Genomic DNA, 23,724 nt, shown 5'->3' with positions numbered 1-23,724 from the left:
TTCTCGCTGCTCCCCTGTCCCCCCCCCCCTTGAACTCACTTTTTTGATATGGACAAACTGACGGATGTCCATGTCATCGTCCCTGTTCTTGACGTCGGGTCGGACCGTCTGAACCACCTGGCAGACCACAGGCACGATCATATCCCTCCAAGAAAGAGACAAGGACTCGTTGTAGAGCAACTGCTGCAGCAGCGCCATCATGTGGTTGTGATTAGCTGAGCTGCAGAGAGAGATTTAAAAAGATGGTGAATGTTCAGGAGATGGCAGAGGGAGGGAATATCCTCTGGAGCCATATATACCTGTTTGCCTGACAGTGAATTATGCCTGCGAAGCGGCTAGAGGAAGACCCTGTAAATCCCCAAAATAATCGCTCCGGGATCCCAAAGCAAAGAGGAGGGCAGATTCACAAATTTAGGGGCTCCGTTCTGGATTTGTGTAGGGTTTAGCCTTTCCTTCTCCAGAAGATACAGTGGTACCTCGCAAGACGAAAAACTCGCAAGACGAAAAACTCGCAAGACGAAAGGGTTTTTTGTTTTTTGAGCTGCTTCGCAAGACGATTTTCCCTATGGGCTTGCTTCGCAAGACGGAAACGTCTTGCAAGTTTGTTTCCTTTTTCTTAACACCATTAATACAGTTGCGACTTGACTTCGAGGAGCAACTCATAGAACGCGGTGTGGTAGCCCTTTTTGAGGTTTTTGAAGACTTTGGTGATTTTTGAAGCTTTTCCAAAACTTTCCCGACACCGTGCTTCGCAAGACGAAAAAAATCGCAAGACGACAAAACTTGCGGAATGAATTAATTTTGTCTTGCGAGGCACCACTGTATCCCGCAAGGCAGCAGAGGTTTACGGTGGGAGTTTTCCTTCTCCTAGACAGACTACCTTCCCAGGCTGAGGAGCCCCAGCTGCCTCTCACTTCCCTCCCTGCTTTCTTGACTGTTGGTCTCATTTGCTCAATCCGCCAGAGCCCGCCTTTGCAGGCAAGGGAAGGGAACCCAACTTACAGCAGCCTCTCCATGGCTTGTTTTTCCCCATTCTCCTCCCTCAGAAGGTCCAGGCTGCTGCTGTGCCAGCCCAAGGGTGTGAAAAACAGCTCTTTGGATTTTTCTTCAACTCTCCGATTGAACAGCGACTCTAAAAAACACAAGTGGCGGGTGGGAGGGAAGTGGTAAGAATTGCACTTTAATCCATATACAGTCGTACCTCCGCTTACGTATCCCTGCAGTTACTTAAATTTCAGGATACGTAAGCGGCAAACCCGGAACTATATTTCCGGGGTTTTGCAGCGTGCGCATGCGCAGAAGTGCTCTACCGCTGTGCGTGTGCAGAAGGGTCTCTCTGGTTGCGGAAACCACGGGATCCGGCTGGACCTCTGGAATGGATCCCATCCGCAACTGGAGGTACCACTCTACAGTATGTGTTTTTTTAATCGATTTAACTTCAATAAAGCATTGGGGGTTTTTTAAAGAGAGAACTGTACATCTTATTCTAATTGATGAGTTAGAAAATCACAGGGTATCAGACCACGGCTTAATAGCCTGTTTTGTTTAAGTTGACTATTGTCAGAGCAAGCTATATATGGCTGGAATGGTAATTAGTTCTAAAATTGAAGCTTTCCATCCCTTTCACTTGCACGAGGAGGAGCAAAGAATACATGTGCGCAATGCTTGCTTAGGCTGATTCCCATAATGCTAAATCATACCATTTAAAGCAGGCACCCCCAAACTCAGCCCTCCAGATGTTTTGGGACTACAATTCCCATCATCTCTGACCACTGGTCCTGTTAGCTAGGGATGATGGGAATTGTAGTCTCAAAACATCTGGAGGGCCGAGTTTCGGGGTGCCTGATTTAAAGGGTTGCTACAAGAATGTGGATAAATCCTTCTTGGAGGAGGATACAGTTCATAAAAATGAAAAAGGATGTCACAGGAATGTCACAATGGCTTCCAGATGTGTGTCTTCACAACACACATTTTCCACTTTGGTGGTGTCTGAAAACAGTCATATGTCTAGCAGCTAGAGAAAAGAGGGGGAAGAGAATACTGCAAAGAGGAAGATCTCCTTTTATTTTAGCAGAACAGTCTAGAAGCACCATGCAATTCAAACAAAGAGCTTACAACAATGGTCTCCGAATCCAGATTAATTTCAAAAGGGGCTACTGGGGTAGGAAAGCATCTTTATATGTAAAAAAAAAAGTAGCTGTCGAAAATATACTACCCACTGCAGCTAATAATACACATGTTTTAAAACATTGGTTGAGGTATGTTTGTATATTAAGAAGAGGATATAAAAAGTATAATCGTATAGACAGAAGAGTCTTTTTTTAAGACATTCTTCCAGTTAAAATTATTCTGCAGGACAACTTTTCAAGCTGCAGTCAAGCAGGTTTCTTAAAAGCCTACGGCACTTGCTTCTTTGTTTGGCTAGCATCTGATGAAACCAGGAAATAGATATTAACGTAAGTTGCATGACACAAGGGGGAGGAATGTATCTCAAGCACAAGTCATCAGTTCAAGCGAGTGTTAGGTAGCTTCTTTTCTGTGTTTAGAGAGAGAAGCTTAAAACAGAACGATCACTCGGACTGGAAAAACAAACCCCAACTCCCAGAAGCATCCTGTTTCATCATATTCACAGACACATGCAGAGACTTGTACGGATTTCATCAAGCTTTGGGGCAAGATCATTTGACGTGTTCAAAACCCTTCAGCAAAAGGAGAGAGAGAGAGAGAGAGAGAGGGAGAGGGAGAGAGAGAGAGAGAGAGATGTTCACCCAACATCCAAACCCATGTCGAAGGGGGAACATTCTTCTGGCATTCAACTCACCTTTGATAAAAGCGTCGCTTATTGAGATCATCTGCTGCCCTCCGTTGTCGGCAATCAGGTACTCTGAAAGGAGAAAGAAATATGAAGATGGCAGGACACAGGGCTATAATCATATGGCTTACACACCCACTCCACAAGAGAAAGAGAGGCATGACTCATGCTGTATTTTAGTCACTGTTGTAGTAACAACTCCAAAATGTTCAAGTGAAGGGAATCTTCGCTCTCTTTCCTTGTTTTGATGACGTGTCAAACAAGGCATTAAAGCAGTTCTGGAACCAGATTGACATGGAAGAGCCCATTTGCCAATTTACACATGTTCCACAGCTTCATGGTCTTTTGACGTGGAGGCCAAGCAAGGATACAGATGCTATCACTATTATTATTATTATTATCCACCCCTCACCAGCAGGTCCTAGGGTGGGTTACTACAATGTAAAATTCAGAATTAAAAACATACAAAGAACAGTGGCAAGAATAGCATAGGCCCTGAAAGCACACATGTCAGTCATCAAAGGCCAGGATAAACAGGTGTGTCTTCAGCACTGCCCAAAAGCTGTATAGTAAAGAAGCCAGGCGCATAATATTAATTCTTCCCAGCCACAATAATTTCATATGCACACCCGTATTAATTATATTTTCATGGTCACTGCCTATCTCCTCCATTCACCTTCAGACCAGCTTAAAAGGAATGGAGATGTTAGACCATTGAGGTTCCTCACCCCCTGGTCTTATTCCTCCTATAGGTAAAGGGACCCCTGACCATTAGGTCCAGTCGTGGCCGACTCTGGGGTTGCGGTGCTCATCTTGTTTTATTGGCCGAGGGAGCCGACATACAGCTTCCGGGTCATGTGGCCAGCAGGACTAAGCCACTTCTGGTGAAACCAGAGCAGCGCATGGAAACACCATTTACCTTCCCGCTGGAGCGGTACCTATTTATCTACTTGCACTTTGACGTGCTTTTGAACTGCTAGGTTGGCAGGAGCAGGGACCGAGCAACGGGAGCTCACCCCGTCACGGGGATTCGAACAGATGCCCTGTACCATTTTAGCATCGTTCTGGTCTTGCTGGGGAGGTTTACTATAAGCTTCTGCTCATCTTGCAAAGATACTCCTGATCTACACCAGCATTAAATTCAATAGTCTCAGTTACCTTGTGGATTTGTTGTTTCCCCACATAATCTGAAACAGCAGCTATGCAAACGTTAACAATGAACTTGGAACTGAATTTCCTAGATGTTTTGCATAACGCATAAATGCTACGGATTTTTACAGATTGTTTTCCTGATGAACACAGAATGCATTCCGGATGCATTCAATATACATTACAAGCATGCAATAATATTGGGGGGGGGGGGGGTGTTACAGTATGTTAATTCACAAACCAGAAAAAAAAACTTCTATTACTAAAGCTATTTTATGAGATTAGTTTCACCACACAGCAACTAATAAAGAATTTTAGTAAGCAGGTGTTTATTGCATAGTGTTATTAGGCATGGAGGAGTTCAGCCACATGCTGAATTACAGTATCTCCAAGTTACTCTTGTTAACTTCCCTCTTTACCTGTGAGCAAGAGTGGGCACAGGCAAATTTACCTCCTCTTATACACATTATTTTACAGAAGCAAAGCCCCAGAGGTTCCACTGTGGTTTTGTCATGAACTAATGACAAAGAAATGAGGAAGATGAAAAGGTCATATTAAGATCAATACCACTAGCAGAGTTTTAGTACTTGGGGCAAGGGAAAAGAATCAAACATTTATTATAATTTTTACTTAAGAGGTCTTGTTTTCAGACTTTTATTTTAACAAAAAAGCTGAAGGGATATCAATATTGCTACATGTAAAACTGCTATATAAAGCAGTCCAGAAGCCTTAACATGATAAGGTAAAGGTAAAGGGACCCCTGACCATTAGGTCCAGTTGTGGCCGACTCTGGGGTTGCAGCGCTCATCTCGCTTTATTGGCCTTTATTGGTACAGCTTCCGGGTCATGTGGCCAGCATGACTAAGCCGCTTCTGGCGAACCAGAGCAGCGCACGGAAACGCCGTTTACCTTCCCGCCGGAGCGGTACCTATTTATCTACTTGCACTTTGACGTGCTTTCGAACTGCTAGGTTGGCAGGAGCAGGGACCGAACAACGGGAGCTCACCCCGTCACAGGGATTCGAACCGCCAACCTTCTGATCGGCAAGCCCTAGGCTCTGTGGTTTAATCCACAGCACCACCTGCGTCCCCCTTAACATGATACAAGATTGTAATTTCTCTACCATTTAAAAGGTGTAGATCAAACTGACATAAAATCTTGTCTATGAAGACAGACAATGGTCTGAGGTGAAGTTGGCCTGAACCCAAGCCTGCCACATTCAACACCAGTACTTGAATACAGCAGAATTCTGGTCTTTCCAACTAGACTGAGCTCTAGATGGTACCAGCCAGTTCTATTTTTCTAGAAAAAGAACGTGCCAGACCTTATGATGAACGCCTCCCTTGTTCTCTTATAATGGCAATGGTGCCCACCTGAGAGGTGCCGGAACTGAGTTCCGGCAAAAAAACCAAACCAGCCCTGGGACCAGACCTGCCTGACATTTGCATCCAGCACAAATGACTGAGAAACAGAAGATGTCCTTCAAAACACCCTTGCTCTCTGCGGGCAAAAGATGGCCTGTCAAAAAAGCTATGTGAAAACGCGTTGTCTACGGTGGTTCAAAAGCAGAGTGGCCTAATGCGAGAGGAAGGAGGAGCAGAAAATAAGACCAGTGGGGGGGCAGGAGGAGCTGGTGTTTGGGCAGACGGCTGCCTAGGCCCCGCTTTTCATCACGTGTGACTCCGAGTGGCAACTACCGCATACCTTTTTGGTCGGCAGGGTGAGGGGGCACGTGGGGGTACTTGGAATGCTTCTTGATATGGAAGTTCACGTTGTCCAGCTCCACGTTCAGGCTGATGGAAGCAGCTGAGTCGCTGTCCATGGCAGACTGGAAGCTGCTGACTGAGGTGCGCTTGCTAGGGCTGGCAGAATCTTTTAGGTTTGAGGAGAGGGGGAGATACAGGAAGGAGAAGGGGGGGTTCAAATAATAGGTATTCACGGGGGATCAAGGAAAGGAGAGAAATGATCTCAATTAAACTGTGTGCAATGTTGGAGAGAGAGAGAGAGAGACAGTAATTTCATCCACTTGCATATTGGCGTTTCTCATGATTTGGATGGTGTTTTGAGGCCATTTGCTCCTTTCTTTAAAGCAGGGCTGCTGTCAGGACCAGGATGCCCGAACAGCTGCAGACCTTATGCCAATTTGGAATCTGGGGGTGTGTGGAAATCTAGCCAAACACACAGAAGATACTGTATCTCCGTAAAAGAAATAGATAAAAGCGTTTATTTCTACAACAGCAGCAGGCAGCAGCAAGGCAGAGCTTTTACTTGCTATTAAGACAGATATCCTCGGAAAACAGACACAAACACTCACTGGTCAAGTTATCATCTCCGTCTTCCGCAATCTGCTCTGTATCGCTGTCGTCAAACTTGATGTCTTTGAACCAGGATGGCTCAGAATGGCCCTCCACCGAGTTGACCGAATCACTGTCTGGAGAAGGAGTTTCAGAAAACTCTGTGCTCTGCGGGAGACACACACATTTCTCTCACTCTATTTGCTAGCACCCTTGGATTAAGTACAATTCCTTCATTAGAATATACAAATTAATACAAAACTTTGTTCTTACGATTTGCTTTGGAAGGTACTGGATTAGGTTATACCAGGTGAGCCAAAATAAATGGGAACAATCAAGCGTAAGTGTAACTTTCAAAATAATGTTAACTGACCGCAAAGCACAAAAGTGGGGAACCTGTGGCTCTTCAGATGTTGCTGGACTCTCAGCTTCCATCACCCGCCATGATCAACGGCCAGGGCTGCTGCTGCTGCTGAATTTATATTCCGCTTACATGCAAAAATGGATTCTAAGAATTTTACAGCTATAATATCCATCATAAAAACAATACAGTGGTACCTCGGGTTAAGTACTTAATTCGTTCCAGAGGTCCGTACTTAACCTGAAACTGTTCTTAACCTGAAGCACCACTTTAGCTAATGGGGCCTCCTGCTGCTGCCGCGCCACCGGAGCACAATTTCTGTTCTCATCCTGAAGCAAAGTTCTTAACCTGAAGCACTATTTCTGGGTTAGCGGAGTCTGTAACCTGAAGCGTATGTAACCCGAGGTACCACTGTACATAAGTAGAAAGGATTCCCCCCCCCCAAGGCAATCAGGACAATCTGCTCATGCAAATATGCATTAACCACCCCCTGGACCCACCCGGTCAGCCCCCAGGATGGGCCAATGATACAATGGACAGTCGAAAGCACCTTGTTCACATCCTCAGGTCTCTATCACTAAAACTTACCCCGCAGAACTGGACATCTCACCAGAGACTCTATTAGCATCAATATCACTATGGAGACAAATGATATTGTCTTCAGTGAACTTATTGTAGCAGTCCTTTGATGGTCCCGATGGCTCATTAAGTGGGGCTTTTTCACCACTTGAAAGTTACCTGGGGACACAGTGATGGGAGCTGGAGAAGTCTAGCAACACCTGGAGAGCCACAGGTTCCCTTTTTCTGCAAGCGGCAATTCCATTTTCTCTATATTTGATTGTGTTTGCGCATGTTAATGTTGGAAAAGGAAAAATAAAGAGTTCTAGAAATACGATAAAGAGCAGGAACTGCACGGGATTGTGGGGGGGGGCAGAGCTAGATGTAAGCTTACTATGAAGGGATAAATCTAAAAGTCTGTAAAACTTAAGTGTGCATAGATATATATTTAAGTCACATGAATTTCGTATAAATATGTAGCACAAATATGTTGACAAAATATAAGCTAATTGGAATCTATACATATAATATTCAGGAAACCATGAACAATGACAATTCATTTTTATTGGGGATATTAGACACAGATATAGCCAGAGATAATAAGAAAATATTCCTTTATGCTACAGGGGCTGCGAGAACACTAATTGCCAAAAATTAGAAAAAAGAAACAATACCAACAAAAAAAGAGTGGCAAGATAAATTATTTAATTATATTGAATTCGCTAGATTGGCAGAAGCCATTAGGGGTCAGCCCAAGCAAAAATTTCAAAAAGAATTGGGAAACTATAGAGAATACCTTAAAAAGCAGTGCCCTCAAATTAATACTTGGACTTGTTTCGATTAACTTCTGCAAAATAAATTATGGTATAAAAGTTAAAAAACAGAAATAAAATGGGGTAATAATGAACTAAGAAGGAGGCAATTTACCAAAAATAAAAAGAGAACTGTGTTGAGGATGAAGGAAGACAACTGGAAGAAAAGAACTGAAATATATATATATAGAGAGAGAGTGCGTTGACTATTGGATCTGTGTAAGTTTCCGTATGTTATTATATTTTATTTGTATTTGTATTTTGTTTTTTGATTGTGTATTATTACTTTTATGTTTAGTTTTATGAGTGTGTGTGTGTGTATGTGTTGTAAAATAAACTTAATATAAATTGAAAGAAAAAAGGAACAATGACAATTCAGTGTCGAATATGCAAAAAAAAAAAAAAGCTAGTCATGGACTAATGATAAATAAGGAACTGTTAATATTTTGGACAGTAAAAGTAAACTAAAGAGCTATGTAGCCATTGAAATTGCAATACTTTAATCTAAGTAGATAATTCTGGCAGCTCAGGAGAAAAAACACGTTTCAAATCACTTGAAGAAACCTAGTTATACTGGGGTTGTCTTCCATAGGAATGGCTTCTCATCTATTTTTCTCCAAAAACAGAGATGGATAACTAACTTTTTGTTGTAGAACACTGTGGCCCAACAGAAGACTAAAGCAAATGAAGTATTTCTGCACTGGATAAATTTGTCTCATCTTGTCTGTTTTCCAGTACTGGAAATTCTCTCCTATCAATCTGAAAGGAGAGCAAATCTCTGTATCCACCCAATAAATCATTCAGACTATTAAAATGTGCATGAAAGCCATATATATTTAGGTGTATAAGCGACCATGTTCATGCTAGAAGGCACTAAATATGGCATCCAAATTATCCTGTAATCTTGAAAACTATAGTAAAGGTAAAGGTACCCCTGCCCATACGGGCCAGTCGTGACCGACTCTGGGGTTGCGTGCTCATCTCGCTTAAGAGGCCGGGAGCCAGCGCTGTCCGCAGACACTTCCGGGTCACGTGGCCAGCGTGACGAAGCTGCTCTGGCGAGCCAGCACCAGCGCAGCACACGGAAACGCCGTTCACCTTCCTGCTATAAAGCGGTACCTATTTATCTACTTGCACTTAGGGGTGCTTTTGAACTGCTAGGTGGGCAGGAGCTGGGACCGAAAGACGGGAGCTCACCCCGCCGCGGGGATTCGAACCGCTGACCATACGATCGGCAAGCCCTAGGCACTGAGGTTTTACCCACAGCGCCACCCGCTGCAATATATGCAGCCCCTTTAGATACTTCTAGGTGGGGTACCAGGAAAGCATGTCAGGGTTTCCAACTACAACAGCTACACTCCGACTGCATACTTCTGTAACAAAATCCCTTAAGTAAAAAACCAATAATTCAGTTGGCCACATTTCCCACCTGCCCCAAACATACACATTTTCCTACAGGCTTTAGAGCCCCACTGGCGATTTCTCATTCCCTTCACACCCATATTATTCATAAGAAACTTCATAGGAAACTAGCACGGCAGGCTCCCTTCTATACCTAAACAGTAGCCAGCAGCTCCTCAAATCCTGGGAACACAGCCAAGGCGTTGTGCTGAAATGCAGCCTTTGCCCCAAGGTTAGTACTCTCTGCCCATGGAAGAAGATACGCATTTACTACTTGAGCAATGCTCTAGCTGACCAAACAAAAAGTGACATCAATCTGTTCCATCCACAATGCCAGCTCTGACCTTTCCACAGATTAACTCTACAAATGCAGTTCTAAAGTGAGGTCTACGACTTCCAGGAATTGCACTTGAACCATGTTTCAACGCGAAGGCAGAACGAAAAGACTCAAATTATGTGTGTATATACCGTATTTTTTGCTCTATAAGACTCACTTTTTCCCTCCTAAAAAGTAAGGGGAAATGTGTGTGCTTATTATGGAGCGAATGCAGGCTGTGCAGCTATCCCAGAAGCCAGAACAGCAACAGGGATTGCTGCTTTCACTGCGCAGCGATCCCTCTTGCTGTTCTGGCTTCTGAGATTTAGAATATATTTTTTCTTGTTTTCCTCCCCAAAAACTAGGTGTGTCTTGTGGTCTGGTGCGTCTTAGAGAGCGAAAAATACAGTAATTCAGGTTCAGTGCTCCTGAAACACTTTAAAGGATTCAAATGGCTTTATTCCTTCCCAGGTGGGTCTGTCAAGCATAAGCTCTCTGAACACTGCCATAAATAAGTAGGGCTATAGGAACTCTGCACTAAGGATTTCTTTTTTAAAAAAAACCTGCACCAAGGTACCGTATTTTTTGCTCTATAAGACTCACTTTTTCCCTCCTAAAAAGTAAGGGGAAATGTGTGTGCGTCTTATGGAGTGAATGCAGCTATCCCAGAAGCCAGAACAGCAAGAGGGATTGCTGCTTTCACTGCGCAGCGATCCCTCTTGCTGTTCTGGCTTCTGAGATTCAGAATATTTTTTTTCTTGTTTTCCTCCTCCCAAAACTAGGTGCGTCTTGTGGTCTGGTGCGTCTTATAGAGCGAAAAATACGGTAAGTTCAAGTCTGCAACAAACAAAGGCAGAATTCGCTTCGTATTTGCATTCGCTGGTGATGCAAATTAAGCAAGTTTTACATAATTTCTCTCCATTTTGCATAGTTGTTTGGAAACAAGGACTACTTCGTTTAATGGGCGTGTATACAGGATTGTAGCTTCAGTCAATTTCTGGTACACAGAGAGTGCAACAAGGAGCTGTAAAGGCTTATCCATTGACATATGACCCCTTATTCAGCAACCCTTCAAGCTTCCAAGTTTCCGCCCAGAATTATTCACACATTTGCAACCAAAGGAGCTCTCTGGCAACCAAAGAAGCTAAACACCTTCTCTTTTAGATAAGAGCTAAAGTCACTATTACACAGGTCTTTTTTATCTATAGTTTACTAAGGTTTTCACAGCATTACAATAAAAGGGGTCCCTTATTTTCCCCACCCAATTTCCCCACCTCCTCTAAAAAAAGTTCATTTTCATTCCAGCACTTTCATTTCTAATATATAAATGATAGCGGACTTTTTTTGGCAGTTGCACAACCACCGGGCACCAGATTTCACCCTGAGTCAGACTGATTTGATTCTACACCTGCAACTAAGGCAAACATAAAGGCAGATCAGCTTGCATACTATAAACAGGTTTACACACCACACTAAGAGAAAACACGGGTTGGCATGAATGAGCAAATGGAGCTTCTCCCAGGGCTGAGCCACTCTTTGGCTTAGCATCACAACCAACCAAGTTTTGTGGATTGTCTTGCTCCAGAAAAACCAGAATCTGTAACCAAGGTTTGTTCTTGGTTTGCTGTTTGTGGTTTGCCTGGAGCGAGACAAACCATGAGCCTAGGTTCAGATGTAATGCAAGCCAAACCATGGCTCAGCCCTGGATAGCAGCCCTGGGAGCAGGACAACCAGGGAAGACGCCCAGTGGACACAATCTTCACTCCAGCAGTCCTGGAGTGTTTGCTTGCTCACATTAAGCCGTGATCTGGCTTACTAAGGCATTACATGTGAACTGGCTCTTGTCCCCAAGCTGCTGCTACAGAGATTAGAAAAAGAAGCAGCCAGGTGCTTTGGGAAAGCAAAGACAGCATCTTCCACCGTGCCTCACTGAGTACTGCCGTATATGCACATCCTAGACCAGGCACCCCCAAACTCGGTCCTCCAGATGTTTTGGGACTACAATTCCCATCATCCCTGACCACTGGTCCTGTTAGCTAGGGATGATGGGAGTTGTACAGTCATACCTCGGGTTGAATGCGCTTCGGGTTGACTGCATTCGAGTTGCGCTCCGCGGCAACCCGGAAGTAACGGAGCGCGTTACTACCAGGTTTTGCCACCTGCGCATGTGCAGATGCTCAAAATGTCACGCGCATGCACAGAAGCGGCGAAAAGTGATGCGTGCGTGCGCAAACGTGCCGTCGCTAGTTACGTTTGCTTCTAGATGCGAACGGGGCTCTGGAAGGGATCCCGTTTGTATCCAGAGGAACCACTGTAGTCCCAAAAGATCTGGAGGGCCGACTTTGGGAACGCCTGTCCTAGACCCAAGGCAGATCCCATGTCACTCCACATAGTCCCACATTGCCCCTGTCCAATCTCACGACAGCAATGTGAACCAGGGACGACTAAAGCACCAGAAATGCCTCAACTCCAGTCTTCGAGCAGCACTTACATCCAGCCAAATGAAAGTCTTGGCTGTGGCACTGGAGTGCAACTTGAGAAAGTAGCAGCTAAACGAATCAGGATACATTCCCCCACAACAGCATTGCATTACAGGCATTTCATTTTTTAAAAAAAAGATTGCCCCAAAATCCAATAGTGGGTGAATTCTCCACCCCACCCCCAGCCCATTGATTGCGCTGTATTATCTTCTCCATAACATGGGGGGAGGGGGGCTGCCCATCAAGCAATGACTCATTTTGATTTATGCTTCCCTTCCAGATGCCCCACTAGCCCGGAGTACTGGCACAATGCATCAGAGCAAGCCAGAAGTTCCTAGATGTAAACAGTGACTCTCATTGAGTACTCACTATCATGCCTCACTTTTTGGTACATTCATAAATTATGCTACTTTGTCCGAAAGCTACCAGGGTCTTTGCCGTAACCTCTCCAGCTCACCCCCATAGTGAAGAAGCCACTACTGTCAAACATTTGGGCCATTAGCAAATACCTAAATTGCTCAGTCTGTTCCTTGAATTTGCATTACTGGTGTCTTTAAGGCTGTCGCAAAGCCCTTAATGAGAAAGCTTTTAAGGGGCAATCTAATACAAAACACCTTTTTCTGAGACAGCCTAAACCGATCTGTGCTTGATACGTCTCATTTCGAAGTCACTTTTTTGTTAAAAACTTCCCCTTCAACCCGTTTCCTCCCGATCCACCAACTTCTCTTCTCCAGTTACCTGGAAGATGCCTACCTTTCTTTTCACGGAAGGTTTCACAGCCTTCTTGCTACATTTCTTGACCTTAAGTGAATTAGTTTACATTAGTGACTTATCAGAGTTGCTTTTGCACACCTTTTCAAACAAGCAAATGCAGGGCCTGAATACACAGCCTTGGGGAAATTGCCCTGGCCCATTAGGATTTTCTTTATATCTGGGTGAACAAAAAGTCAAAAACCGCTACACAGCAGCAGAAAGCAATTTGTTCAGCAGCCCAATTCACGTGTGAAATCACCACACACACAAAATCCATACCTGCAGTGGTCTGTAGAGCGCATACTCATCTCTGAAAATCTGATCGTGGTGGCTGACACAATCCAGCCAGCGCCCGTCGACCAAAGCCTGACCAATTGCAATAGCTTGAGCTCTGGAAAAAAAGATAGGTTTCGAATCGCAAGTGAGTTACCAAAAACATTTATAAGCCCAAAGTGAAAGCTTCACAAATATGGAGTTGCAGTCTTTATTGTTTCTTCCCACTATTTAGCGGGAAGAAATTCGAATGAAAATCCTCGCTGTTACTATTTTACATGGTTGTTTATTTGTATATATTTTAAAATTTTATACGTGGATGTTTTATGAGGCAATTTATTTTATCAGGCATATATTGCAATGCCTAATATTTTTTCTTTTTTTGAATTCATTTTTATTGATTTTACAAATACAAAATACAGATAAGGAAAAAGTAAAACAGACATACATATCTATATAAAGAGATTTTCCAAATCTCAGCACTTCCCCTCATCCCCTCCGTGGGGTCTCATTTCAAACATCTACAACTGCATATTCATCCATACTCCAATTCTTATATCAAACCCTATAGTGATTTTTACGCTACAACTGAATGAAAATCCTGCTCTTGTTTCCATCTGCTTACAGTGGTCTCCTAAGTAGCTTATAAATTTCTCCCATTCTTTTTTTTTCCGCGACACTTTCCCTGGGACAGGCCTCTCCTGGGCCCTAAATCAGAGCAAACGGAAATCCACGGGAAACCCAGTGGCCGTTTGTTCCAATTCAGTGCAAACGATTGGGTTTCCCCACGGGGAAATGACAGGGCAAGTGGAGGCATGGAGAAGCCCCCAGCCAGGCTTCCATAATCTGGTTCTCTCCAGATGGTTAGGATAGCAACTCCTATCTGGGACTGATGAAAGCAAAGTTTGTAAATTGTTTTGGATGGGTTTCCCAGATAAATGGCATATACCGTATTTTTCGCTCCATAAGACACACTTTTTTCTTCCTAAAAGGTAAAGGGAAATGTCTGTGTGTCTTATGGAGTGAATGCGTGGTCCCTGGAGCCAAATTGCCCAGGGGCAAAAAGCAGATCATGCTTTTTTTTCTGAAAGAGGGAAGAGGGTGTTGAAACAAAGCTGCTGATCGCAAGCGATCGCAAGCGAGAAAAGGGACGCTAGCAATAAAGTAGGCTGCCTGGGAGCAGGGAGGTAAAGACAGCAAACTTGCAAGGAGAGGAGACAGGAAGACTAAATCAATGAGGAGAGAAATTAGAAGAAAAGGAGGAGTAAAAAACTGCTCCAGCTAAGGAAAAGACACTAAGGCAAACAAGAGGGAAGGGAGTGTTGAAAGGAAGCAGCTGATCGGTGGGATCGGGAGAGAGATAAGGGATGCAATCAAGGAGGCTGCCTGGGAGGGGGCAGGTAAAAGCCCATGGATCCTCAGGATTTTTACACTGGGTCACCCCAAATTCACCATCAGATCACATAGCATGTCCATGGCTACAAGCCTGCAGCAAAAAAAATCACGCACCCGCTGTTGCCTGGGGCAAAAACGTGGTTACAAAGCACAGATTCACATGGATCCTCAGGATTTTTGAATTGGGTCACTCCAAACTCACCATCAAATCACATGCCTGTAGCCACAGCATGAACCACAAAAATCATACATCCACTGTTTTGTTTAGAATATTTTTTTTCTTGTTTTCCTCCTCTAAAAACTAGGTGCGTCTTATGGAGCGAAGAATACGGGACATGTTTTAAAATAAAATAAAATAAAATAAAAATGGTCCACATAGCATGCTTCATAAACGGTCAACGCTGGAAGGATCTTCATTGGAGAGGAACATATTTTCACTTTAGAATACTCTGTTTGTTTGGAAGCAGTACAATATTAACACAAATATGAACGTGCAGGCTATGACACATTAGCAATATTGGAACATTTTTAAATCTCAGAATTGTGGAGGTGGAAGGGACCCTGAGGGTCACCTGGCCCACTCCCTATCAGGACAAGATTCTTATTTTAAAAGCTGATTATTTTTTCAACTGCAGCATACTTAGGTCATATCGAAATGGACAGTGGAAGGAAGGAAGGAAGGAAGGAAGGAAGGAAGGAAGGAAGGAAAGTTGAGGACCGCACACATTTTAATTGAATGCAGACTGCAAGGGGTTATAATAATTAGGAATAAATGTTTAAAACATATTGGGACTCAGCAGAAAAAGCAAAATAATAATTTGAGGAATGGCGCTTATATTACATTCACAGAAGGAGAACCACCGATTTAGAACAAGCCCCAAAAAAACTACTTTACGATAACAGAGTAGCATTTTCTACCTTGGATTAGAAATGGGATGAGGGTGGGTGGGTTGAGGGTTTATGCTTTATAATACCGTTTGCATTTCATAATTTGGTTGCAATCTAAAAAAAATAAATACAGAGAACACATTCCCTTCATGGATATAACTAGTTCATAATAGCCCAGTAATCTCCTGAGCCATGAAGAAATGAGACAGTCATGAACTCAGGGTTGCCCGGTACCTGGTTGTGACGTGGCCGTTTCTCATGAGCCAGTTGACCAGCTCCTTCCCCACGATGCAGTTGGGATGCGTTCGCAGCCAATAGCGATGATCCTGGAACTCCATGCCACTGTTGTGATGGCATATTTTCTTCCACAGGTCCTTTAGCTGGACTGAGTCCTGCGAGGCAAGAGTGATGACACTTTTAGATAGCATCTGTTTGGTGGGCTTAAGTGTTCCCGCCGTCTTGGGAAGTGCTGTTTACATCTGTTGCAAGTGATTTGCACCGTCCCCACCCTGCGATGCACCGAAGGCAGTGTTCTGTTATACACATTCGTTAAAAAGGCAGGGCTATGTACCGTATTTTTCGCTCTATAGGACACACTTTTTCCCCTCCAAAAATTAAGAGGAAATGTGTGCGCGTCCTATGGAGCGAATGCAGGCTCCTTGGCTTCAGCGACAGCAACGCTAAGCCTCCGAAGCGCAAAGGGAGCGCTCCCTCCTACGCGTTGCTTTCGCTGAAGCCTGGAGAGCGAGAGGGATTGGTGCACACCGACCCTTCTTGCTCTCCAGGCTTCAGGTTCCTTTTGCTGAAGCCGGGAGAGCAAGACTCTCCTGGCTTCAGCAGAGAGGGAGAGCTGTGCAGCGCCCCTTCAGCCAAGTGGGAGGAGAAATGGAAGGGGCTCCGTTTCTCCTGCCGCTTCGCTGAAGGGGCACTGCACAGGGGGGGGGGGAGATTTTTTTTTTCCTGTTCTCCCCCTCTAAAACAAGGTGCGTCCTATGGTCGGGTGCATCCTATAGAGCGAAAAATACAGTATGCACATTGTACCTGAGTACATATCTGCACCAGGAGAAAACTTGGCCAATATCTTATTGTTATCTTTTTTTATTCAGACTGCAAGCGCTTGCGGAAGGGGGAGAAAGATTAAAATGTCGAACTTCCCTTCTTCACCAGCAGACATGTGTGTCCGTCTGTTGATTCTGTCTTCAGGTAGAGCAATAAACGAAGCTCTGCTGAACATTTTGTGCTCTTCACACTTAGAACAGCTAACTAGAGGTTGCTTGGCTCTCCCTTACATCAGGCAGGCCTTTGAAGCAGCAGTGAATACCACAATGTATTACAAATCATAATTAGGGATAATTCAGACATGCACACTCATTCAAAAATTATATACAAATTATTACTGTTATTAAATTTCTGTTCCACCCTTCCTTCCAAAGGAGTCCAGGGTGGCAACATCAAGCAAGCACCTGCCTGTCTGAGACGTCATCTCAAACAAAATACTTTTCAACAAAAGTAGTTGAGATATTTAGCTGAAAGTCATATGGGAGAGGAGCTCTTACTTAAGCGCAATATGCATGCTTGCATATAAGAAGAAGAAGAGTTTGGATTTGATATCGCGCCTTTCACTCCCTTTAAGGAGTCTCAAAGTGGCTAACATTCTCCTTTCCCTTCCTCCCCCACAACAAACACTCTGTGAGGTGAGTGGGGCTGAGAGACTTCAGAGAAGTGTGACTAGCCCAAGGTCACCCAGCAGCTGCAAGTGGAGGAGCGGGGAAGCGAACCTGATTCACCAGATTATGAGTCCACCGCTCTTAACCACTACACCACACTGGCTCTCATATATAAATTAGTCCTATGATGCTGAAGCAACAGTATCCCTGAAAAAGATAGTGTGGTGTAGTGGTTAGAGACCTGGGAGGTCAGGGTTCAAATCCCTGCTCGGCCACGAAGCTCATTGGGTGACCTTGAGCCAATCACAGCCTCTCAGCCTCACAGTGTAGCTGTGAGGATTAACTGAGCAGCAGGAGAACCATGTACACCACCTTGAGTTCCTTGGGAGAAAAAGGTGGGATATAAATGCATTAAATTAAATATGTAAATAGTCTTACACGACATAGAAAGTCAATAAATGGCACGGAAGCGCACACACAGAGAGAGACAAACGAAATAAAGTGCTAGCATTTTCTCTTGCAAAACTGGTTCAAACAACCACCGCAGTTGCATTCTGAGACCTAACAACACAAGGGTTTAGCAATTCCTTAAAGGTTTTTAAAATATATATATAAAGTTGCTAATCTTTCCATGCTGAAGCTGAAAACTCTGAAATCTCTTCAAAAACTAGGCAGTGGTATGAAAGTACCTTTTCAAACATACATATAGGATTATAATGAAGATAAAATGGGATAGCCCATGAGGGTGGGTTGCAAATAGCATTACAACAGTTCATAAACTGCAGCCAGAGAACAGCACAAGGTGACCGCACCTAAGAAACAGGGAGCCCCAAAGAAGCAAGACACTACAGATTTCTGCAAGAAGAATGAAATATTTTTTTAAAAAACTGCTTGGCTTGTACCAGGAGAATTTTGCGCTCGTCCTCGTTGGCCTCCTTGGCGTATGTGCGGTTAGCTTGTGGACTGACCGATGTCTCATAGGAAGGGACCATGGGCGATCCAGAGCGATCCAGGGACAAGTTAGTAACGCTGGCTGATCTGGCAGGAGAAAGAAAACAATGCCTTTAAGCTCACTCCAGCTCTTAAAAATTAAAGTTTAACAGAGCAGGTCCAAGATTTTACAACGTTAGTTAAGGTAAGGAACCTCCCAAGTAATGCCCATCTCTCTTTCTCTCTCTCAAAGTCAATGTAGCGTTTTGAAAATCCGCAACTGGAAATAAGCTTTTGGGATCTCAGTGCAAAGCTATTAAGCTGATTTGTCCCAAGTGAAATTCTTCCCCCTTCTTCAAATAGTAAGGAGGAGCTTGCTTGATATACTAATCCCCTCCCCTGTCACTAACTCTAATATTGGGGAAATTAAGATCAGTCTACTTAATAATAATTCAGAGGACCAACTTCCGTTTTAGGACAACCTTCGATGGGAAGAGGGACGCGGGTGGTGCTGTGGGTAAAAGCCTCAGCGCCTAGGGCTTGCCGATCGATAGGTCGGCGGTTCGAATCCCCGCGGCGGGGTGCGCTCCCGTTACTCGGTCCCAGCGCCTGCCAACCTAGCAGTTCGAAAGCACTCCCGGGTGCAAGTAGATAAATAGGGACCGCTTACTAGCGGGAAGGTAAACGGCGTTTCCGTGTGCGGCTCTGGCTCGCCAGATGCAGCTTCGTCACGCTGGCCACGTGACCCGGAAGTGTCTCCGGACAGCGCTGGCCCCCGGCCTCTTGAGTGAGATGGGCGCACAACCCTAGAGTCTGTCAAGACTGGCCCGTACGGGCAGGGGTCCCTTTACCTTTACCTCGACGGGAAGACTTTGGGAGCAAATTGGAGCCCCAGACCAGATGACCCTCAGAGTCCCTTCCAACTCTACAACCCTGATTCTGTGTGAAGGCACCTCTTATAAATGCCTCTGGCAAGACTGCTTCCTTGCCGTAAGTCTGGCAATGGAATGTAAAACACCAGGCCTTGACTATTTCAAGAGTAAAGGAGTTTGAGAGACACTGATCTTCCAGCTGACCTAAGTATCTAAGGTACCGTATTTTTCGCTCCACAAGACGCACCTGACCATAAGACGCACCTACTTTTTAGAGGAGGAAAACTAGAAAAAAAATATTCTGAACGAAACAGTGGATGTATCATTTTTGTGGTTCATGCTGTGGCCACAGACATGTGATCTGATGGAGAAGTTGGGGTGACCCAATGCAAAAATCCTGAGGATCCATGTGGATCCATGCTTTCTAACCACATTTTTGTGCCATTGCGGCCCCACGCAACAGCGGGTGCGTGATTTTTTTGCTGCAGGCTTGTAGCCATGGACATGCTATGTGATCTGATGGTGAATTTGGGGTGACCCAATGTAAAAATCCTGAGGATCCATGGGCTTTTACCTCCCCCCTCCCAGGCAGCCTCCTTGATTGCATCCCTTATCTCTCTTCCGATCCCACCGATCAGCTGTTTCCTTTCAACACTCCCTTCCCTCTTGTTTGCCTTAGTGTCTTTTCCTTAGCTGGAGCAGTTTTTTGCTTCTCCTTTTCTTCTAATTTCTCTCCTCATTGATTTAGTCTTCCTGTCTCCTCTCCTTGCAAGTTTGCCATCTTTACCTCCCCGCTCCCAGGCAGCCTCCTTTATCTCTAGCGTCCCTTATCTCTCTCCCCACAAATGATCAGCGGCTTTGTTTCAACACCCACTTCCCTCTTTCAAAAAAAAAAAAAGCATGATCTGCTTTTTGCCCCTGGGCAATTCGGCTCCAGGGACCACACATTCGCTCCATAAGATACACAGACATTTCCCCTTACTTTTTAGGAAGAAAAAAGTGAGTCTTATGGAGCAAAAAATACGATAATCTGTACATCTTCTACTGTGGAGAGAAGAAACAAGCCCTGGAAGTTAACCTCCCCAAAATCCTGAGGACATATGACGTATATGGCCAAAGATCAAGATTTGTGAGAACGTTGATAGCAACACATACAATTGCTCACCCACCCCAAATACTGGGTCACTAGCAAGGCTAAGGTTTGGACCAGCAAGAACACCCCTGGTCCACAAAAATGAGCCACTATCAACCTTTTGGAACAGCCCAGTAAATCCCCCAACCACCCAGAGAAAGGACCAGCGATAGGGAAAAGTTATTCCACATGTCCAACATCTCTGATGTCATTTCACTCAGCACAAGACCTGAACTATAGACTTCACGCTGTGTTTGCAGATCTCTTGCCATCTATCGAGGACAACACAAGCGAATATCGTCGTAATGTCGCTCCATAACCAAAGGACACGATCGTCTTTCGACGGAAAGTCAATGTCATTTTAAGACTTCGTCCGCAGAAATAAACTTTACGCTGGATCCGCAATGTGCCACTTCCACAGATGCAGCTTCATACACACATAAGCATGAGAGAGGGGGCTCACCTATTCCGGGCCGGAGACTTCCCTGCTTCCTCCTGAACTGATCCAAGACGTGTCGATAAAGTGGAGGATGAAGAGTCTGGGTGAATCAAGCTGCAAGTAAAGGACACTGTTTTGAAGCAGCAATTAGCACCAAATTACTGCAATTAAAGCAAGCCATCATGATTACGCTACAACTCAGCGAGTTATCCCAGGACTTAAAAAGCAGCGGATTTATATTCTTTACAATTGTTCTTCAAAAGGAGAAAGGTTTTAAAGTGCTTCCTTAAAAGCTGTAGCAAGCAACAAGTTCTCAAATGCTGTGGAAGACTGCAATTCTGCAAGTGGGAGGCGGAACTAAGGATAAGAAAAACAAAGTCATTTAAAAGTACAGTCGTGCCTTGGCTCCTGAACACCTTGGGAGTTGAACGTTCCGGCTCCTGAAAGATCCAAACCCCTGATCAAAACATCCGGCGGGGCTTCTGATTGGCTGCAGGAGCTTCCTGCAGCCAATCAGAAGCCACACTTTGGAAGTCGATCGTTTCGCAAGTCAAACGGATTTCCAAAACAGATTCAATTAGACTTCCAAGGTACGACTATAACAAGAATCTTCTCTATGTATCACATAACACTATCATTAGAATTCTGAAGTCGGGAATATGAGGTTTTAAAGTCTTTTTACAAATTTGAGTCTGAAAAGAATAGGGCAGGTTACATATCCCAGTAATCCAGGGCTGTGAAATATGAAATCTGTTTGGTTGGCCACCCAGAATTGCTCTCAATTATTTCTGCAAGCCGAGTTTCTTTGGGTCAGGGATGGGGAAGGAGGTGCCACCTACATCAAAATGCCCTCCAGGAGAACAGAAGTTGTTTACAGTGGCCAATGCTGCTAAGGAAAAGCAGTCTGTACATGCTCAGAGACATTCCTCTATACTGAGAGTTCAGTGCCAGGAGTATGCTGGCTGGGGAATGCATACGCCAATCTCTCAATGTTTCGACACTACTGAAAATAATCATTTTCAACTCACAGACAGCAGAGGGTGCTATATTCAAATTTGGAAAGTGAAAAAGAAACAAGGCAGGATTCATCCCTCACACCACAGGTCAGATGTTTTACTACAGCTTATCACTGATGAGCAACTTCAGTGTTTACCTACAGATGTTGCTGGAGGGTACTCTTAGTTGCAGCAGTTCATGTTAACATATTACAACCTGATCCATCACAAGGAAGCCACAAAACCACGTCTCAACTGAACACTTTTACAGAATTCCAGCCTCAATAAAGCTGCGGGATTGCTAAAAGGACTTGGACCGAGAAGAGCAGTCTAAATTCACTTTGAGATTTACAAAATATGCATCTCTTCCTTTCAGATTCAAGCTAGGAAAGTTCGGGCGCTCAAAGCCTGTCCAATCATGCAACTTTTTTCATCAACATCCGTCAGACTTATTGAAAGATCCCCAAGCAGCTTACATTTAAAAACATATACAGTGGTGCCTCGCAAGACGAAAAGAATCCGTTCCGCGATTCTTTTCTTCTAGCGGTTTTTTCATCTTGCGAAGCAACCCCATTGGCGGCTAAGCGGATTAGCGCTATTAGCGGCTTAGCGGGCTTAGCTGTTAAAAGGCTATTAACAGCTTAGCGGCTTTGAAAAAGGGGGGGGAGCAGGGGGGAATGGCGAGACTCGCAAGACGTTTTCGTCTTGCGAAGCAAGCCCATAGGGAAATTCGTCTTGCGAAGCGCCTCCGCGACGGAAAACCCTTTCGTCTTGCGGGTTTTTCGTCTTGCGAGGCATTCGTCTTGCGGGGCACCACTGTACTGTATTTTTCGCTGTATAGGACGCACTTTCCCCCCTCCAAAAATGAAGGGGAAATGTGTGTACGTCCTATGGGGCGAATGCAGGCTTTCGCTGAAGCCTGGAGAGCGAGAGGGGTCGGTGTGCACCGACTCGTCTCGCTCTCCAGGCTTCAGGAAGCTATCCGCAAGCCTTGGGAGCCCGCGGGAGTTCCCGCCGGGCTCCCTAGGCTTGCGGATAGCAGCCTGTTCTGGGGGCTGGGGTTGGGGGAAGCGCCTGGGGGGAGGAATAAACTTTTTTTTCTTTATTTCCCCCCAAAAAAACTAGGTGCACCCTATGGGCCGGTGCACCGTATAGGGCGAAAAATACGGTACGTAAATACACCTTACTGGTTTTTTAAAAAATCATAAAAACTGATAACTGATAGAACCTTGAGGGGGCTAGAAACTCTCTCCTGTGCCAATGAAACCACCAGATTGTGCTTATTTCCATCGTGGCAGATCCAGGCCACTGGAACAATGCGGGAGCAGAGGGCCTGACCCAAAGGTCTCCTTTGCAACAGTTCTCCCCACCCCCTTGCTCACATGGGATGAGGAACCATAGAATTGTAGAGTTGGAAGAGACCACGAGAGTCATCTAGTCCAACCCACTGTGTTACAGGAATATTTTTGCACAACTGGGCTCAAACCCATAACCCCGAGATCATGCTCTGCCAACTGAGCTATGCATGTGGAAGCCAAACACAGAACACCATAAGCTGCTTTAAGAAACAACTGAGCCAGCAAGCCTGTGGCGCGAATGACATTTCCTTCCTTGCCCCACATACCCAGGGAGAAGAATGGGCGGTGGGGGGGGGGACTCCCTCCTTCTTGGGTCTGCTGCTTGACTGCAGCATGCATGTGGACCCAAAGACAGGGTTTTTTTAAATTGTTGTAGTAGTAACCAAGCTGAAGATATGAGTAAATGAATTAATGGCATGTTCTCTGCCCACTTCCACTTGTCCCCTTCCGGTGTTGTTTCCTTGTGTCTATCATAAGATTGGAAGCCCTTTGGGATCGGAAGAGGAAAGTATCTCAGTGGCACCTTGCAGACTAATGGGTTTATTGTGGTGTCTGGTTTTCCAGGCATTTGATGAAGTGGACTCTCATTCAAGGAAGCTTACGCCACAATTACCGTAAGAAGAAGAAGAGGAGTTTGGATTTGATATCCCACTTTATCACTACCCTAAGGAGTCTCAAAGCGGCTAACATTCTCCTTTCCCTTCCTCCCCCACAACAAACACTCTGTGAGGTGAGTGGGGCTGAGAGACTTCAGAGAAGTGGGACTGGCCCAAGGTCACCCAGCAGCTGCATGTGGAGGAGCAGAGACGCGAACCCGGTTCACCAGATTACGAGTCTAC

General features: G+C 44.8%; 1 protein-coding gene across 9 annotated transcripts in view; it reads right to left on the bottom strand.

The window, feature by feature from the left end:
* The window catches only part of PIKFYVE (phosphoinositide kinase, FYVE-type zinc finger containing), a 92,211-nt gene that overhangs the window by 44,694 nt on the left and 23,793 nt on the right, over positions 1 to 23,724 (bottom strand). For 6 of the 9 annotated variants that reach the window (XM_077918517.1, XM_077918513.1, XM_077918511.1 and 3 more), the window contains 10 exons: positions 20,557 to 20,646; positions 18,062 to 18,197; positions 15,727 to 15,884; positions 13,216 to 13,327; positions 12,937 to 12,984; positions 6,276 to 6,423; positions 5,666 to 5,833; positions 2,822 to 2,884; positions 1,003 to 1,132; positions 40 to 220 (listed from right to left, as the gene is read on the bottom strand). In XM_077918517.1, coding sequence (XP_077774643.1) covers positions 40 to 220; positions 1,003 to 1,132; positions 2,822 to 2,884; positions 5,666 to 5,833; positions 6,276 to 6,423; positions 12,937 to 12,984; positions 13,216 to 13,327; positions 15,727 to 15,884; positions 18,062 to 18,197; positions 20,557 to 20,646 — 1,234 coding nt within the window. The remainder of the gene's footprint in view (positions 1 to 39; positions 221 to 1,002; positions 1,133 to 2,821; positions 2,885 to 5,665; positions 5,834 to 6,275; positions 6,424 to 12,936; positions 12,985 to 13,215; positions 13,328 to 15,726; positions 15,885 to 18,061; positions 18,198 to 20,556; positions 20,647 to 23,724) is intronic. The other 3 variants (XM_077918519.1, XM_028702722.2, XM_077918525.1) reach the window with 3 other exon arrangements.

This window comes from Podarcis muralis, chromosome 1 (assembly GCF_964188315.1).
Source record: "Podarcis muralis chromosome 1, rPodMur119.hap1.1, whole genome shotgun sequence".
Taxonomy (NCBI): Eukaryota; Metazoa; Chordata; class Lepidosauria; order Squamata; family Lacertidae; genus Podarcis; species Podarcis muralis.
This window is presented reverse-complemented; position numbering and strand designations above follow the sequence as displayed.